This window comes from Archocentrus centrarchus, chromosome 1 (assembly GCF_007364275.1).
Source record: "Archocentrus centrarchus isolate MPI-CPG fArcCen1 chromosome 1, fArcCen1, whole genome shotgun sequence".
NCBI classification, from domain to species: domain Eukaryota; kingdom Metazoa; phylum Chordata; class Actinopteri; order Cichliformes; family Cichlidae; genus Archocentrus; species Archocentrus centrarchus.
The window spans coordinates 24,184,833-24,202,473 of NC_044346.1; the positions used below are offsets into that span (position 1 = coordinate 24,184,833).

Sequence of the window (17,641 nt, forward strand, 5' to 3'; positions counted from 1 at the left end):
CTCAGATAAAGGAGCGATTCATCACACCAAGCCACAAAGTCATTATCCCTGCTTTGCTTTCTCACCGCTAAGAAGGCTGACAATAACAGAATCATCAGCAAAGCTGAAGCTGTGCCACTTCTTGTAATTGCCGTTGCACTCATTAGTGTATATTATATATAAAATCACTTAAAATATATGTATTATAAATCTTTAGGGGGGGGCAGGTGTAAGTAACAAGTGATGGAGTGCCAATGCAGGTACCACAACTCACATCTCACATCTTATTTAAACTTCTCTTACTGCATTTATGCTTGAAGTTCACAAAAATGTTGAGCTCAAAGAGAAATGAACAATAACCTGGAGAAAACACTATGATGCATAATCACAGGATGCATTTAACTGCAGTTTAACTGTTTTATGATGTTTATGATGACTCTGGCATTATGGCACAGCATGTGACTAAAACCTGCTGCTTCAGCAGCCAGCACACTGTAAAATGTACTAAGCAGACCTCACAGAAGACACAGACACAAACACACACGCAAACACACAATACAGCATAATCAATCCTGCTTAACATAAATTGAAATGTATCAAATGAAATTAACCTGTGGAAATATAATTTACTCACACTGCCTTAATCTAATTAAAGTGTTTCTAACCGTACGGCTCCACCAAACTGATCAAGTATACCTTTTCATCCCCCATGCAATTAATCAGCTGTTCGCTAATGTTATTAATTAATAACTCATGAACTTTGTTCACTGTACTTATCACCTGCCATCATCCTTGCAGATTTTTTTTTTCAATGACCAAATGCTGGGCATTTTCCAAAGCATGCAGCAGATTGCTGAAACAGAAAAGAATCACTTAAAGGCTTAAGGTTTAGAGTTAATATACTGTAAAATATGAGCTAATGCAACACTAACATGATTGCTGCTCAGGGTAGTGTAAGTCTTGCTAGAACTGGGTTGGACCTGCTTTTGCCTTCAGAATTGGCTTAATTCTTCATGCTACAGATTCAGCAGCGTGTTGGAAACATTCCTCAGAGATTTTGGTCCATTTTGACACCATCACACAGCTGGTGGAGATTGTGTCAATACTGCATGCGTGTTTGTGTCTGTGTCTTTTGTGAGGTCTGCTTAGTACGATCACACAGCTGGTGGAGATTTGTCAGCTGCCCATCTTGCAATGTGGAAATTTTGGCACAAGTCAAGTTTGAAATATTTATTGTTTTGACGTGATCATACATAGAAAAGTCAATTCATCACATTATTTTAGTTATTTTAGTGTTACATAAACATAAACCACTGACACAATGTAACCAGATTTCTCTGCACTGTGCATTGTTTCACATTATGGACTTAAATGTATCAGCACATAAAGTGTCAGCAAAAAACAGCCTTCATAAAAACATAAATAAATCACAGTATAAATGTGCAACAATACATAGTTTTAAAACTAAAACTACATCAGTTTCATTACCTTCTTCTCTATGTTTAAATTAATGTTTTAGAAATCAACAAGGGTGCAGTGTTAAACGTTCGGCTGAAAATGTGTTTTGAATCAAGTAATAGAAAACTTTATTACAAAGTTATTATTTCCTTCCAAAGCTCAATCAGTTCTTGCCAACTCGACAGTAGAGAACCATTGAAACCACCATGGCAGCAATCTGTAAAGACAAAAGTTAATAAACATGTGATCTAAACACAGTGAACAGAGCTGAGACACAAGTTACCATGTGGGCAATTTTACAACTTCTGTTATTCTGTATGTAAGTGGTGATGAAGAAGAATCAAGATCATATTATGCAAATGAGATAGTAACTGTGTGGCAATAATATCCAAGACGACACTGGCGGCTGATAAAACATGAATGATTTGACATTATACCTCAAGAGCAGTGATTCCCAGCGCCACAGCTGCAATGATCTGAGCATTGTCCTCTATCAGCTGCAGCAGTTTGTCAAAGCAGCCGTCAATATTCTGGAAGTAAAACGAAAAGTTTTAGGTGATCTGTCACATTAATGTATCTGTTGCTAACATGCATGAAGTTATGGCAGATGTAGGATGGTCTTGTACCGAAAGTTCTGCTTTATTTGTGTTGCATGCACCGATGGTGATGGTTGAATTACAGCATGGGGTTGGATAGACATTTTTTCCATTGAGATTGTAAAAAGGGGAGTTGTCAAAATCTGTGTAGTTCCTGTATCCACAGCATTTAAACTAGAAAGAAACCAAAAAGTGTTAATACCACAACTTTTTAATCACCATAACATTAAAAAAAAAACATATATCATATAACATATATCAAACATGCAGTTGCAAGTTTGATATATGTCTTAAAAGTTGGATCAAATAAACTTCTGTGAGCATATAAATAACATATTAAATAAATTGATAGGATAGATACCTCCTCCATTGTTACGTTCCAGAGTGAGGTCAGACTTTCATCTTCTCCATATTTGTTTTCAAGACTCTGTCTAACCTCATCTTCCAGTTCCTGAAGAAGCTCACCAGCCTGAGAAACGCAGACAGACAGGAGCTCATTATCATACTTTAGACGTTTTTAAAGAAAGTCAGTCTCTTTTTTAAAATTTCTAAATCTGACCACCGGGAAGGTCATGTTTTGCTTATCAGAGCCACTTACCAAACCCTGGAAGACAAATAGCACCACGCCTCCTGCAACCTCGATGAGGAAGATAACCAATATGATAATGAAGAACTAAAAGGAGGGAAAGGATAAAGCACACTGTAAAACATTTGTTAGCAGCATATTCATAAGTTGTCAATAAAATCAAGTTTTGCTAACAAAGTGAGAAAGCTGGAAAGTTACAATTTAGTCTTAATGGGCTAAAATATTAATCTACCTGCTAAAATATGAAGTTAAAGCATAGCTGCAGAAACATCACATCCATATCAGGATCAGGTGATTAGGGAGTAATACATTATTGTCATCATGGACAGTACTGTGACTTAAAGTCAGAATACAGCAAATCTGCAATAGTCAATACTTTGCAAGCTGGTCATTTACTGTAGAATATCCTGATATGTCTGTGTAACTGAAAAAGACAACACAACCCCCAAAAGGCAAAAAGGCAGGATCCATATATTTATAATGTGCCCTGTGGTGTTAGAGTCCATTTATGTGCATTATATTAATTGGCTTTTCAAACTAACCACATTTTCCCACTGGGAGTTTTGCCTGCTTACTTCTGTTGCCTTTAGCCTCGTTCATTTAATAAGAACTAGCACTAGCAGTGATAAAGTGATGGATCTGGTAAGTCAAATTGTTGAATTTCCTTTTTTTTAAGAGCACCTTCGTGTTTTAAAGTGTACAAATAAGAATCACATGGGAAAGCAATGTGATAAATCAATATTTTTGAAAGACTACATCTGCTCCAAACTGTCCATTATTTAACATGCTTCTTTTTCTTTCTTCTTCTTTAAAAAAATTTTTTTTTAAATCTTTTTAATTTTGACTCTGTCAAACATTGCTCACCGTCAGCAGCATGCACTTGCTCTCCCTGATGGCTCCACAGCAGCCCAGGAAGCCAATGACCAGAAGTACAGCGCCCACTGCGATGAGCAGGTAGCTGACGTTGACCAGTTGCGATAACGAAGAGTTACTTTCCACTTGTTCCAGTACACCCAGCAGCGAATTCTTGTCCACCTGCACCCACACTCCCACACCCAGAATGACTGCACCTGCTAACTGCAGGTTATGTGATAAAAGAAAGGAGAGAAAGAAAAAAAAAACTGTAAGATAATGTAAGAAGATTGTATTAAAACATGGAATAATAATGGGAAATTACTGAAAGGAGAAAGTGCAAACACTGAAACGATTAATAAAATGAGTTGCACTTACTTTTTTCAAATAAGCAATAACAATAGAAACATAAATTACACTTTTTTTGTCAGCATGAAAATTTTGATAAATACATTCACCTTTTCTCTAAGTATAAGTTTATTGAGACCACTCAAAAATCCCAAGGATAGAGACAATTGGAAATGAGTGTAAATTTTAACAGCATGGGTAAAATAAAATGATGGAAGATGTCCCACTGCTACAATAGAAGCAATGGGAGCTGTAATTTTTCTCCATGCGCACAAAGTACTCTTTTTTTTTTTTTAAAGGTTTTAAGTTTTACAGAAACTGTTATAGTGATGAAACATTAATGAAACTGTTATAGTGATGAAAAGCTGTTATAATGAAAATTTGTCTTAGAACATGGAAGGTAATCACCAGGAACAAGCTGTATTTTTTCAGGAAACCCAATGCTCCAGTAAGTTAATGTAGAATAGAAAATTAGACCTAAATGTGACATCATAGTGTTGGCTCTCTGCATCCTGGATGAGCAGGAGCAGTTTACTGGTAATTGTATCACACTTCCTGGTGTTGTGTTGTTCCCGTGAGTTGAACAAGTTAATTACTTTAGAGGTGCTGACAAGCTGATTTTACAGGGTATGTCCCTTTTTTCCGACTACAGGCTTCTCTTTGGCTTTGCATCATATTATCACAAGCCCATCTCTGAATAGAGAAAGTGGGCCACACATGTACGTCTTATTGGGACTACCTACAGTATATAGGAGAATCATTTATACAGCCAACTGAATGGCTTGGCCTCTTTGATATGCCACCCTCCGTAATGTGGTCGTTATAATCTGTGTAAGGTGAAACCAAGATGATGAGGTGAGGCAGAGAAATAGAAGTTACAGTTATTTTCCAACTTACAAAGATGCCGCCATTGAAGATAAACATCATAATTTTGAGTAAGCTGGAACAACACATCTTGGCAGATTTTTTATTTTTTTTTTTTACACTGTTGAAGAAATAAGAAGAAAAACGTTTGTTAGTTCAGCTGAAAACTACTCATCTAGTGTAATTACACATATTCTTTTTCATCATTCACGGTGGGAAACTTTTCATTTACTTCTCTAAAGAAAATCAACGGAATGAGCCGGACAACACAAGCAGTCAGTAAAATGGGGCAGTCGGCATTTGCTTTGGTTACACATTAACCACAGTAGCCGGCAGAAAAGGGGAAGGGGGTCGTAATCTTCTTTAAATATCCCAAGCTTTTCATGCTGACGTCATGCAAAGTTTCGGTTGAAGTATCGCCTAATTCCACGCATTATTTTCAATTAATATTCCTGCTGATTGAATGATCCTCTCCCATGCATTTCAACTGTGTAACTTGTTTGGTTCTGTTCTCCTCTATTTGGAACAGCTGGGAGGGAAAAAAAAAAATCAACTTCCTCCAGCTTTGAACTTTTGCAGTCTGTTGGTAGTATTGACCATGTAGGACTGAATTTCCAATGTGCTGAAAAACTGAAATTGCCATTAACATGTTTAATTGATTTCTCCTTCAGTTACTCAAACGTTCTGTGACGGGTTTCTGATTAATATTAGAACTCAGGTATCTATTCAAATTTCTGGCTTCACAGTTTAGGTTGAACAGAAGTATCATAAAACAGCCACACACTCACCCTTGGCCAGCTTACACAACTTTGTGTCTGCCTGTTCACGGTACCAGAGGAATGAGCTCAGTTTTATAGGTACTGTCAGGTTTTTCTTCCTTATTGCAGCTTTGACAACAGCAATCAATGGGACCTATTGTGCAGCTGTTACCTTGTTTCCCGAAAGCAATAAATTTCTCCTGTAACACCACCGTGTTATTTGTCTGAATATATATATTCTCCAGAAGCCACAGAAGAGTCAGATAAATTACTTAATTTGTGAGAAGAAAATTGTTTCTACATCAGCTCTTTTATTGGAAATGTTATCAGCTAAAGTACTCAGTTTCTGTTGTAGTTTTTTGTTTTGTTTTTTTAGCTCAAATATACAAAATGATAATGCTCGGGCATTGCTGAAGAATAGTAATCATATCACTGTAACTTGCCTAATGTTGAAAAAAACCCTTTGATTACAGGACAAAATATTCATCGTCCTTCTACTCTGGACTTTTCACAGTAATTCAGTGAAGAATTCATAATAAATTAAAGCAACTGTTTTTGGGTGAGTTTAGATTAATGAAAACTAACAAATGTTTAGTTGAGTGTGCAGGTGGATGTTTGGATTAAAAGGTGAAAAAAGCATGAAGCCCATACCTGTGTTGTACTGACGTGTGCGTGTCCGCTGAGGTCTGATCAGTGAGGAGTGTCTGTGCAACGAGGATTTCGACTGCCCATTTATCTTCTCACAGGTTGTACGCACTGATACATGCATGTACACACCCACACACCCACCCACACACAATCAGGGTTCATAGACATTTTCACCAATAAAATTTTACAACTTTTCCATGACACCAAAATTTGTTTATGATGAAATGTCATGAAAAAACATTCAGGGAACAACATAACATGAAGTGACTTAATCTGCCCGAATATTAAAGAGACATTTTCTCAGTTGACTTAACTCAATCAAAAACTCTTTTATACAGGTACACGTGAAGCAAACTTTCCAAAAAAAAAACCCCAAAACACTCTCAAAGAGCTAGAATATACAAACTTCCAATTCAATTAATTTTCCAAGTATTTCAGGAGCATACAAACACTAAACACAGAAAATCCAAATTCATGCCGTACACAGTAACTGAAGTCTTTCCTCGTGATCAGTCCTTTCAGTAATGAAAACTTTGTCGGTTAAATTACAGTTTCAAGGTCAAATCAAAAGATGAGCTCATCCAGTGTGGGTTATAATTTAACACTGACCATAAATGCTCCTCTTGAATTAATTATTTTTGGAACACTCTGCTGATAATGTTTATGGCTTTATTGACTGATTGTGCTGCTGAGTAATGACAGAATTTTGCACACAAACTTTTGGAGATGTTTTATTATCAACTTTGGGTGCCAGTAACAAGAATTTAATCCGGGTTATTCCTACAAGACTCCTTGAGAATCAGCTGATTTGTTTTGTACAATAACTTGTCAGTGAAGCCATGCAAAAATTTTTACCTTCATGTTATAAAAACTGTCTTTGAAGTACACAGGTGAGGGTTGAACATTGCCACATTTTAAGTGAACTTATTTTTTCTAGCTTTTTCATCTCTCATAACTCCTTAAGTAGCCACATGAAATGTTCACGGCTGGCACACACTTCGCAGCGCTGTTAAAGCTTTAGCCAAATCAACTTTACACCAACTCCGGGTGATACAAACTAAAGCCTTTTTCTGATCAACTTTAGGCATCAACATCAGCTTAAAGTTATTATAGTTTGAAAAGCAAACCTGCACCAATGTCTGTGACATGAAGTAACAGAAAGAGCATTAGCACTGTTTGATCTGTTTTCTGATAATTCACTGCAAAAAACTTAAAGTGGGATTTTCCAAGTATTGATCCATCTATTAAAAAAAACAAACAAACAAAACAAAACAAAACAAAACAAAACATGAAATTTCTTCATACAAATGAGACCAACAGACATAAAGATTCCAATATTTTAATTTCAACTTTAGGAGGGACAGCATGAACATGTAATTTGAACTTGAGACTAACATTAACAATTAAATGTACAAAAGAAAAAAAATAATAAATTAAACACAGACAAGAATATCCCTCCAGAACGCCACAAAAAGTGCGGATTATATACGTGGAATGACACAGCACTATTAGATATGTGTAATCTCAGCTTTCAAATGTGTCAGACTTTGTCCTGACCAGGTCCATCTTTCTCATTGGGTTTCCAATGGGCAAATCCAATGGAAGTCACAGTGATGCAGTTTTGTGTAACACCCACAAGGGGGTAGCATGACACAAGCAAATCGGCGAATCCCCTTGCCATTTCAGTCAAGCACATGGCTTTCTTTCACATCCTCACCTGCAACAGGTGCTGTTCACTACACTCTGAACAGGAAATGATGAAGCAAAAGGCACGGCTGCTCAGTGGAGCTCTTTGGCATCTTAGTGTAACAGTTACGTTAGAATTACAAACAAGATCCTCGAAACGCCGCCAGAAAACCGAGAAGAGACTGAAATTAGAAAAAGAAACAGAAAGCCAGGCATCCATGATTGTGTTACAGTAACATTTGGTAAAGTACATTCACAATGAGAGATTTTTGGCAATTCAGGTCATCTGTGTTTAACCATTAAACGTTTTATCAGTTTCTACAATCAGCCATCAGCATGCACAGCCACCCTGACTGGTGCTGGGTGTGTCCTCCAGGCTATCTCCCTTGTGACTGGCTGCCGGCCTGACATCACCGTTGACGCTCTCGTTCATCTTCTCGCAGATGACGTCCACCAGCCTGTCAAAGACCTGCTTCACATTGATGTTATCTTTGGCGCTGGCCTCGAAGAACTGGAAACCTGGCAAGAGAGCAGAGGGAGATAAAGAGCTTATGAGTAATTATTAAATAATGTTTTGTTCCTGTGTTTTCATGCTCAACATTGCCATCATATACACCATCATGTACTGACCGAGCTCTTTGGCCAGTCTTTGGCCATTCTCAGTTGGTACCTGCCTGTCCTCTTCCAAATCCAGCTTATTGCCAATCAGCACCACCTGAGCATTGTCCCATGAGTAAGTCTTGATTTGTGTTGCCCTGAGGAACAATAAATAAAAAGTTCACAATTGCTTTACTGTACAACCTTCAGAGCCTCTCAGTTCCTCACAACACTGAAGCAAAGCTAATTCTCTTCTGATTTCTGACATTCAAAGAGCGCGTTAACAACGTGGCATTGACAGCGATTGAAAATACTTAATTATTGCTAACTAAACATTTACAACTGAACACTTAAAGGCAAAAGCTTCTAAGTCCCTCTGACATGTTTTAAATAAGCTTTAAATAAATAAATAAATAAATCAGGCTCTTATATTCAGATTCAGTAATTTCACTTTTATTGCAATGAAATGATTAATCACTGAAATAAATGTCTTATTTTCAAAAATGTTGCAAAATCCCTGAAGATGCAACTGGCAACATTACAAATACTGATCAAAAATCAAACTGTAACCAAACAGCACAACCACATACAATGACACAAAATGACAGCACACTATATAAATAAGCAAAGGTGAATAACTATCACAAAGAGTGTACCGCTGTCATGCCAAGTAAGTTAAGATGCCAAGTAGTGCATGACGTTGGCACACAGGATTAATCTGAACACACTGATAAATGAGACCTCTTTGAATGTCACATGATCTGGTCTTTTGATTGGCGGTGCTGTGAACATAATTGGCTTTGCTGACAAAGGGAAGCGGCATTTACAGAGATTTTTGCCAAAGAACGATGTTTTGGAAGAAATTCAGTGTGGGATTTAGAGAGATTTGAAGCAAAAGCGTTTGATTATGAAATACAGACTGAGAGCTTTCACTTGATATCATTTTCTCATTTTTGGTGGAGGTGGCGTTTAGAGCCTTTTGCATCTGAACTCTTCAACTGGAGCACAGATAATGATAACATAAAATAACACTTATTACAATATATACAGTACTTCATTTACCCCAGATTTCTGTATTTTTTTTTTATGAAACACATCAGAACTGTACTATCCCTGCACCCATTTTTGAAGCCTCAGACTGAATGTTTTCACCATCACAGCTTTTTTAAAAAGCAGACATCATGATCAAAGGGCAGATTTAACTGGAAAACCTATGTACACACCCACACACATGCATAGTGGATACCCTAAAGCATATCCTGCTTTTTTGCCCTTCTGGACCTGAGCCACCATTAATATACATAATGAAATTCACAGAATTCACAAGGACTTGAAACAAGTGACTGAGACAATGAACTCCTGAGGAAAGAGGTTACTGAGGTCACAGAGCAAGGGAACCATGGGCAGTTTTCCCATAGACTTCCATTGAGGTTTCTCACATGATGTCATGTGCACATTGTTCCAGAGTTCTCTGCAACCACCAGTTGCTAGGGAACAATGCGTATTCCTTGATTGGTTGGCAGTGTTTGCTGCCTCTCACTGGATGAAATCAGTTGCAAAGAAGGTGCTACACCAAAAATCTCCAAGTGATTGCTTTGGTTGCTAGCAAACTGTCACAGTTGCCTGTAGCTTTTCCTATATTTGTCTACAAATACTCACCAACTAGAAAAGAAAAAAAAAAAAATCTGTAAAAAAGTGCTCTACAAAGCCTTCAAAGTAAAAGTTGTGCCCCAGCTCAGCAGCCAACAGGTTAAAAAAAAAAAAAAAGCACAACTTTTACTTTACTTCGGGTTCCTGTTGTACTTTTCATTATAACTAAGACCACAGCAATATAAGAGGTTTTTAGCACACAGTTGAGGAATACACATTTTTCCCTAGCAACAGCTGCTTGCCAAGGGATTACTGACCAATCTGTAGGGCTGCTCGAGTGAGACTTCAGCAATCATTTTCCCTGTGACTGCCATCAACCTCCAGAAACCACTCACAACCAATCGGAGAATACTCATTTTTTACCTCTGGTAGTTGCCAGATAGTTGCAGACTGTCTCCAGGGCTTGTGTGACTATGGCAGTGACCGCTAACCATGTCACATGGTTAGTAGTCATGTGTCTGCAAAACCTCAATACAATGACAAGTCTTTTTTGCAAAGAAAGGAGTCACCCCCTGCTGGCCAGTAGGAAGAATGCAAGTTTAAATCACTTCTGCATAGGCATTACCTCTCAGACCAGCAACCTTCGATGAAGCCTAGCTTAGCAAAGGCTTCCAGCTACTAGAAAACACACATGCTCATTTTGATTGTGTTTTATTAATTATATATCTTTCATCTACCTACCAGTCCTGAACAGTGAAAAACGAATCCTGACTTGTGATATCATACATGAGCAGGAATCCCATGGCGCCTCTATAGTACGCTGTGGTGATGGTGCGGTAGCGCTCCTGCCCAGCTGTGTCCTGTAAACACACATTGAATAGTAGATGAATGGTTTTCACTAGTCTAATCTCAGCAGTCTTACAGAAATGAAGAAAAAGACATTTGATTCCAACACATAACGCATTTCTCAAAAGTAGCATTAACCCCTTTGGTCATGATACAGGAATTCTGGTGGAGAAAAATAATCTTTTTAAGTAGGGGATATGAATGAATATTACAGTCCAATATACAAATGTAGAAAGTGCACAACTGTGTGAGTGGTGATCGAAGGGGTTAAAGCCAAACACTTAAAAAAAATACTTCAGTTGGTTGGAAGATAAACACATCACAGAAGGATGTAAACAAATGTTACCTTGGCAGAAAAGCTAAAGGTGAATAATTCACTTTCTTGGAACAAAATATTGATGCTGCCACACCCTGTAAGCACACCAGGACACACTCTATGCTCTTGCCTATACCTCAGGGAACAAAGAAAAAAAAAACAAGCTCTCCAGATGGTATTTTTCTTCTTTATGCTGCCTTGGGAAAAACATTAAAGCAACAAATGGGAACACTGTGGATACATTAAAACTGCAGTAAGAAAAAAAAAAAAAAACAGACTGAGGCTTAAATAGGTTTAAACTTTCTCCCCTGTAATGTACTGCCAGTAGCTGCTATGGACCTTATTAACATCACTAACTCTAAATGTGTACATTTTAGGCTCAGTAACTTACAATTTATGTCACAGGTAGTTGAGCTTATTTTAATGGTCCTAAGAAACCCCATGAAGTTCCTCAGCAGCCAATAAGCCAGATTCTAAAGCGAAGAGTTGGTAACAAAAGATTTTCACAACCAATATACTGGGTGTATTTCCTGGGTATAAAACTCAAAGTCAACCAGCTGGGACACTAAAAATCTGCTTACTTGTTAATGCATCTGTAATAAAATTTTACTGTTATTTATCTGAATTTTAATACAGTTATCCTTTGTATTACAGGTTCATCATTTTACTTGGCGCCTTCCGTGCGTGAAGGCGCGCAGCTGTATGACTGTAAAGAGGGGCAGAGGAGGCATGCCCCGCTGAATACATTAACTTCAAAAAAGATGCATTACTTTCATCTAACAGGAGTACTGTGGGTGAGTCCTCGCCTTCCACTAACATTCAGTAATAGATCTGTCCTGGGTGTCAGTCTGCGCAGTAAGCACATTCAGCTCCTGCAGCTCAAACCCATGCATCTTTCATGAACCCCGCCGTCTGGGGACAATGTTAAACATCAACTGTTATTAACTCCAGAGAGTGAGAAATTAGTTCACATCTATGACAGGCTGCTGCATGTAAGAGGGAAAAAAATAAAAGTCAGGGAATGGGAAGAGGATAAACACTCGATGTTGTGTAACATGGCTTTGAAAAGCTCTATTCATTTTGCTCCTTCTTTGGTTGAAGATGTATTTTACAACTTCTTTGCCACAGGTAACGACCCCACATAAATTACAGCTCTGACTTTAAAGAACCTGCAGCATTTTATAGTCAATTTTGTTGAAATATTGTGTGTCAAACCTGTTCAATCTGTACAGTAGATTTTTACTCTGGTGTGGAGAATAGAGTAAAAATTTTCCGACGCATTCAACCTGAAATTATTAGGAACTTTTAAGATGTCGGTGATGTTCAGATGGAGCTACCTCTGCATTAAGTGCCTCTAGGAGCATCTCGTATATTTATTACAGTCAGCGTGGTTAAAAAACCCCCAAAACAAATCAAAGAAAACCCAACTGATAATAAGTTTCGCGAGGCAGCTCGATTAAGATCACATTTGGTCAAACTGCAACACTACAAGCTTTTAGTTCTTGGCCACTGCAATGAACAAGCATTTTTCAGTGAGTCAACAAACATCGTTCCTGCCCTAATCATTATAACTGTGTGTGCGTGGTGACAAACAGTTTGAAAGCCGGAAGAATTCTGATTCCAGAAATCTTAGGAAGACAGTAAAAAGCCACAAACTGTTATTTCTATCATGGCCTAAACCGCCTCTGCTCTTACCCTGTTAATACAGGTCAAACAGCAGGTAAAGAGGTAGAAAAGAAAGAACAAAGCAAATGTGAGAGTTTAGAGGGTTTTCTATCCTAAGGACTTCTTTTCTTTGAAAAAAACTATTGATATTACTTGCCAGTGCAGAAGCTCTATCTAATGCCCAATTATCAACATAAACACCACACTAATCACAGGCATATGAAGTTCCAGCTAACCCTTCTGTATGTGTGTAAAAGTCTTCTCTTTGTTTTCAGATGAATCAGTGGTTTTTTTGTTTTGTTTTGTTTGAATAATCAATGTTTCAGCGTGTCTTCCCATCTCACCCAAATCTGTAGCTTGACCCGCTTGTTCTTCCTGTAGATGGTCTTGACTTTGAAGTCGATGCCCACCGTGCTGACAAACGCCGAAGTGAATGAGTCATCTGCATATCGGAACAGGAATGAGGTCTTTCCCACGCTGCTGTTGCCGATAATCAGCAGCTTGAACATGTAGTCAAAGTTTTGGTCGGCTGGATCCCTCTGTTCCTGGGCCACTCCTGGATCTCTGGCTAAAGCCATCTGTCAAATAAAGCAGGACAAAAAGAAGCAAATGTGGGATCACTGCAATGGGTCTATAAAGCATATATTTTCTTTTTTTGTTGTTGTTCAGAATTGTTTTTTTTTTTGTTTGTTTTTTTAAATCCTTGTGTCAACTATTGTCCAATTTTTGTCCATAATAACACGATAGCATCACACAATTGCTCCAAATGTGTCAGCTCCACATCCATGATGTGAATCTCCTGTTCCACCACCACCCAAAGGTGCTCTATTGGATTGAGATCTGGTGAGTGTGGGAGGCCATTTGAGAACAGTGAACTCACTGTCATGTTCAAGAAGCCAGTTTGAGATTATCTGGTGTGGCATCAGAAGATGGTCATAAAGGGATGGACGTGGTCAGCAACATTACTCAGATAGGCTGTGGTGTTTTAACTATGCTCAGTTGCAACTAAGGGGCCCAAAGTGTGCCAAGAAAGTATCCTCCATACCTGTGCACCACCACCACCAGCCTGAATTGTTCATACCAGGCTGGATGGATCCACGCTGACCCTACCATCCAAATGTCACACCCTAAATCAAGACTCATCTGACCAGGCAACGTTTTTCCAGTCTTCTATTGTCCAATTTTGGTGACCTCATGTGAGCTCTACCTTCAGTTTCCTGTTCTGAGCTGACAGGAGGGGCCGTTCTCTGTAAACCCTAGACACGGCTGTGTCTAGGGTTTACAGAGAATGGACTAGCCCTTCTGGCACCAATAACCATGCCGCAATCAAAGTCACCTTTCTTCCACACTCTGACGCTCATGTTCAACTTCAGCAGGTGACCATGTGACTGGCTGCTTAGATATTTGCATCAATGAGAAGTTGAACAGGTGTACCTAACAAAATGGCCAGTGAGTGTGTGTTGCATTGCTTGCATTTCTTTTAAATGTAATAGGGTTTATGTGTTGAATAATTTAAATAGATAACATAAAATAAGCAGTCTGTCCAACTTGAAACTCATTCACAGAAATGTAGCCGCTATAGTTATGAAATGTTCCAACAAACCTAAAATGATCATTTATTTATTAAATAATTTGTCAGGAAAAACATTCCTGCTTCTCTAGGGAATTTCTGCTTCATGTTGTCGACTGTAAACTAATCTTTTTTTTTAGTTTTGAACAGTTTATCAGGCAGAACCAAATAATTAAAGACGGTAAATATCTTTTCAGTGCCTTTGCTCACTTTAGATTGCACATTTCATCATTTAAATGGCAAAGTAATCAACATGTCAAGTGATCAGAGGAACAGCTGTTAGTTGCAGCTTTTCATATAACAAATCAAAACACCACAAGTACAAGATTTCCTAATGAGAGCAGCACAAAATCAGTGTGGTTGTACAGCAGGTAAAGGAAAATTACATACACAGTATTGCCAAAAGTATTCACTCACTCATTCAAATGACTGAATTCAGGTGTTCCAGTCACTTCCATGGCCACGGGTGTATAAAACCAAGCACCTAGGCATGCAGACTGCTTCTGCAAACATTTGTGAAAGAATGGGTTTCCATGGCTGAGCGGCTGCATCCAAGCCTTACATCACCAAGCGCAATGCAAAGCGTCAGATGCAGTGGTGTAAAAGCACACCGCCACAGGAATCTAGAGCAGTGGATTATGGTGTGGGGTTGTTTTTCAGGAGTTGGGCTCGGCCCCTTAGTTGCAGTGAAAGAAACTCTTAATGCTTCAGCATACAAAGACATCTTGGACAATTTCATGCTCCCAATTTTGTGAGAACATTTTGGGGATGGCCCCTTCCTGTTCCAACATGGAACAGTGCACAAAGCACCATAAAGACATGGATGAGTGGCCTGCACAGAGTCCTGACCTCAACCCAACAGAACACCTTTCGGATGAATTAGAGCGGAGACTGTGAGCCAGGCCCTCTAGTCCAACATCAGTGTCAGACCTCACAAATACACTTCTGGAAGAATAGTCAACAATTCCCATAAACACACTCCTAAACCTTGTGGAAAGCCTTCTCAGAAGAGTTGAAGGCTGCAGAGGGCGGGCCGACATCATATTAAACCCTCTGGATTGAGAATAGGATGTCACTCAAGTTCATCTGTGTGTGAAGGCAGACGAGTGAATACTTTTGGCAATATAGTGTAACTGCAGGCTCAGTGTGCTGCACTGGTCAACCACCAGAAAATGCATGCACATATAAGAAGAAACATTATTGTAGCTACTACTTAGCCATTATGCATACAAAAATAATCCAACAAAGCATTAAAGGGCCTGCCTTGCCAGTGATGAGATTATACTGTGTAATGAGGTCTTATAGAAAAGAGATGGTGGGGAATGCTGATGCAGAAGTCAGGCACATTATCTGCACAATCTAATGCCCATTTGCAATAAATTTTAAATAAAAGAAAATCTAGAGAAAGTCAACGCAGAGACAGTTCTGTTTACTAAAAGTGAAAATAATTAAAAACAGTGAAGTTTACCTGAGAATAATTCTGGGAAATCCTATCTGTGTCAGCCAATTAGCAGGTGTATTTATGTCATATTAGAGATTCTTTTAAACATTAATGTTATGTTTAGATTGCTTGAATAAAAAACTGTGGTTGGGAACTGAAGTTAAGAAAAGTACTAGCTCTTGCAAAATCCAGGCTTACCAGTATATCAGCTATGGTGTCAGAGTGATGAATATCAGCTATTTGAGAATTCAGGTTAACACTCACACGTCTGAAATCCATCCACACTAATAGCTGAGCAGATGTTGATGTTGATAAGTGAAAGCGTTATTTTAAAAATGGTCTGTCTTCCTCCCTCATCTCTCTTAGCGCTTATCACTGTGCTATGAATCACAGCCAGGGCGTGCTCCTTCCTCTTTTTCTTCCTGGACTGGTCACCTACTGCTCTCTCCATCCATTTGTCACAAGAACACATGTTAAAAACTTATAGGCTCGGTGGAGACTGAGCGGTGGGATGGGGGCAATAGATTCTCCTCCCCTCCCTGTGTATTTTATCCATCACCCATCTGGTCATTCATTCAACCACTGACACTACTACTTAAACACACACACAAACACACTCCTACTGTCATTTATCTTCCTTTTTCCTCACATATTCATCCATCTATGCATCCCTCCTGTCATCATCCGGCCAGCCAGCATCCCTCCCACTCTTCACCCTCTCCTTCCTCAATCACTCGGCATCCATCCATCTCCATTCATCTACCCCCCCCCCCCCCCCCCCCCCCCCCCACCCCATCCATCCTCCCCTCCTCTCTCGGGGCCTGAGTCCCTCTCCTCCCTGGCTGCTGAGAAGTCTCTGGAAACCAGCTCAGCATTACCGCTTCCAAGATCATAAAAGAAGGGGCTGAGCGGTACGCTGTTGGACACACTCAGCAGAACATCAATATCCGCGCATGCGCCCACATAAGCGTGAAAGTACACCAACTTGTGTGTGTAGGTTTGTGTATTTACTTTAGCTTAGAAAAACACTGTCAGCTCCCATTAATACACAATCAATATTTGACTTCAGAGCATCTGACACCTGGCTTGAAACAGCTTTAGTTAGTTATGCAATGTACACGAACAGCTGTTTCACGGGACAGTTCATTACTCCACCTGTTGACACCGAATCCAAATATCTGTGCACAAACTGGCGCGATTAACCACAAACATAAAAGTTAATTTTCTGAAGCCACCGGTGACACTGTAGCCTACAACGAACAGTCTACACCGCGCTACCATACGGAAGATCAGCTACAACCTGATGACATTTAACAGCCCCCGACCGCCCCTGTATAAAACTATGACTGAATGCACATTACCTCGGATGTTGTTGATGAGTCTATCTCCTCCGTCCCTCCCGAGGTCTTCCAAGTCTACCTGAAAGTCGATGGGTGTGTGCTGGCTGCAGCTGCTGCTGTCTGCAGGGCGCTCCTGTTCAGGTGCTCCTCTCCCGGATCTCTGTGCATGTGCTCATCTATCACTGGGACGTCCAAGGCGCAACCTGTCAAGTCAAGCCCACTATAAATTAAGCACCTCCGGTATGAACTTTCAAAATAAACCTTAATTGAAAGATGGCTTTTTAAGATATCGTCTCTTGGATGAATTTTTGTCCTTGCAACTTTCAGACAAAGTTGGTGTCACTGCTTAAATTGTGGCCATGTGGTTCATCCTCTTCATTCCTCTGCATATTGATAAAGAAAAACAAATTATTCATTCAAACCTTGTATGTAGTAAGCGATCTGGACTGACTGATGGTGACTGAAGAAAGCTAATAAATTAGCTGATGAAGAGCTGGAGGT

General features: G+C 39.2%; 2 protein-coding genes across 2 annotated transcripts; both read right to left on the bottom strand.

Annotated features, from left to right (window-relative positions):
* Positions 1–1,227: 1,227 nt before the first annotated feature.
* Positions 1,228–6,168, bottom strand: tspan34a (tetraspanin 34a). The gene is made up of 8 exons (XM_030740297.1): positions 6,093–6,168; positions 4,717–4,804; positions 3,484–3,696; positions 2,632–2,706; positions 2,395–2,502; positions 2,064–2,207; positions 1,875–1,967; positions 1,228–1,654 (listed from the first exon to the last, which is right to left on the bottom strand). Exons 2-8 carry the CDS (start codon positions 4,771–4,773, stop codon positions 1,601–1,603), a joined length of 744 nt encoding a protein of 247 aa, XP_030596157.1. The 5' UTR covers positions 4,774–4,804; positions 6,093–6,168; the 3' UTR covers positions 1,228–1,600.
* A 1,244-nt stretch (positions 6,169–7,412) lies between these two features.
* On the bottom strand, positions 7,413–17,323 carry LOC115781200 (ras-related protein Rab-3D-like). Its single transcript, XM_030730719.1, has 5 exons — positions 17,162–17,323; positions 13,134–13,367; positions 10,704–10,822; positions 8,406–8,530; positions 7,413–8,294 (listed from the first exon to the last, which is right to left on the bottom strand). Exons 2-5 carry the CDS (start codon positions 13,365–13,367, stop codon positions 8,107–8,109), a joined length of 666 nt encoding a protein of 221 aa, XP_030586579.1. The 5' UTR covers positions 17,162–17,323; the 3' UTR covers positions 7,413–8,106.
* Between the last annotated feature and the right edge of the window lie 318 nt (positions 17,324–17,641).

Coding starts and splice junctions, on each gene's coding strand:
- tspan34a (XM_030740297.1), bottom strand. CDS start 4,773: ATGTGTTGTTCCAGCTTACTCAAAATTATGATGTTTATCTTCAATGGC. Junction 2,503..2,631: donor TATTTGTCTTCCAGGGTTTG/GTAAGTGGCTCT, acceptor TGCGTTTCTCAG/GCTGGTGAGCTTCTTCAGGA. Junction 2,208..2,394: donor GGAACGTAACAATGGAGGAG/GTATCTATCCTA, acceptor GTTTCTTTCTAG/TTTAAATGCTGTGGATACAG.
- LOC115781200 (XM_030730719.1), bottom strand. CDS start 13,367: ATGGCTTTAGCCAGAGATCCAGGAGTGGCCCAGGAACAGAGGGATCCA. Junction 10,823..13,133: donor GGGTCAAGCTACAGATTTGG/GTGAGATGGGAA, acceptor GTGTGTTTACAG/GACACAGCTGGGCAGGAGCG. Junction 8,531..10,703: donor TTTTTCACTGTTCAGGACTG/GTAGGTAGATGA, acceptor ATTGTTCCTCAG/GGCAACACAAATCAAGACTT.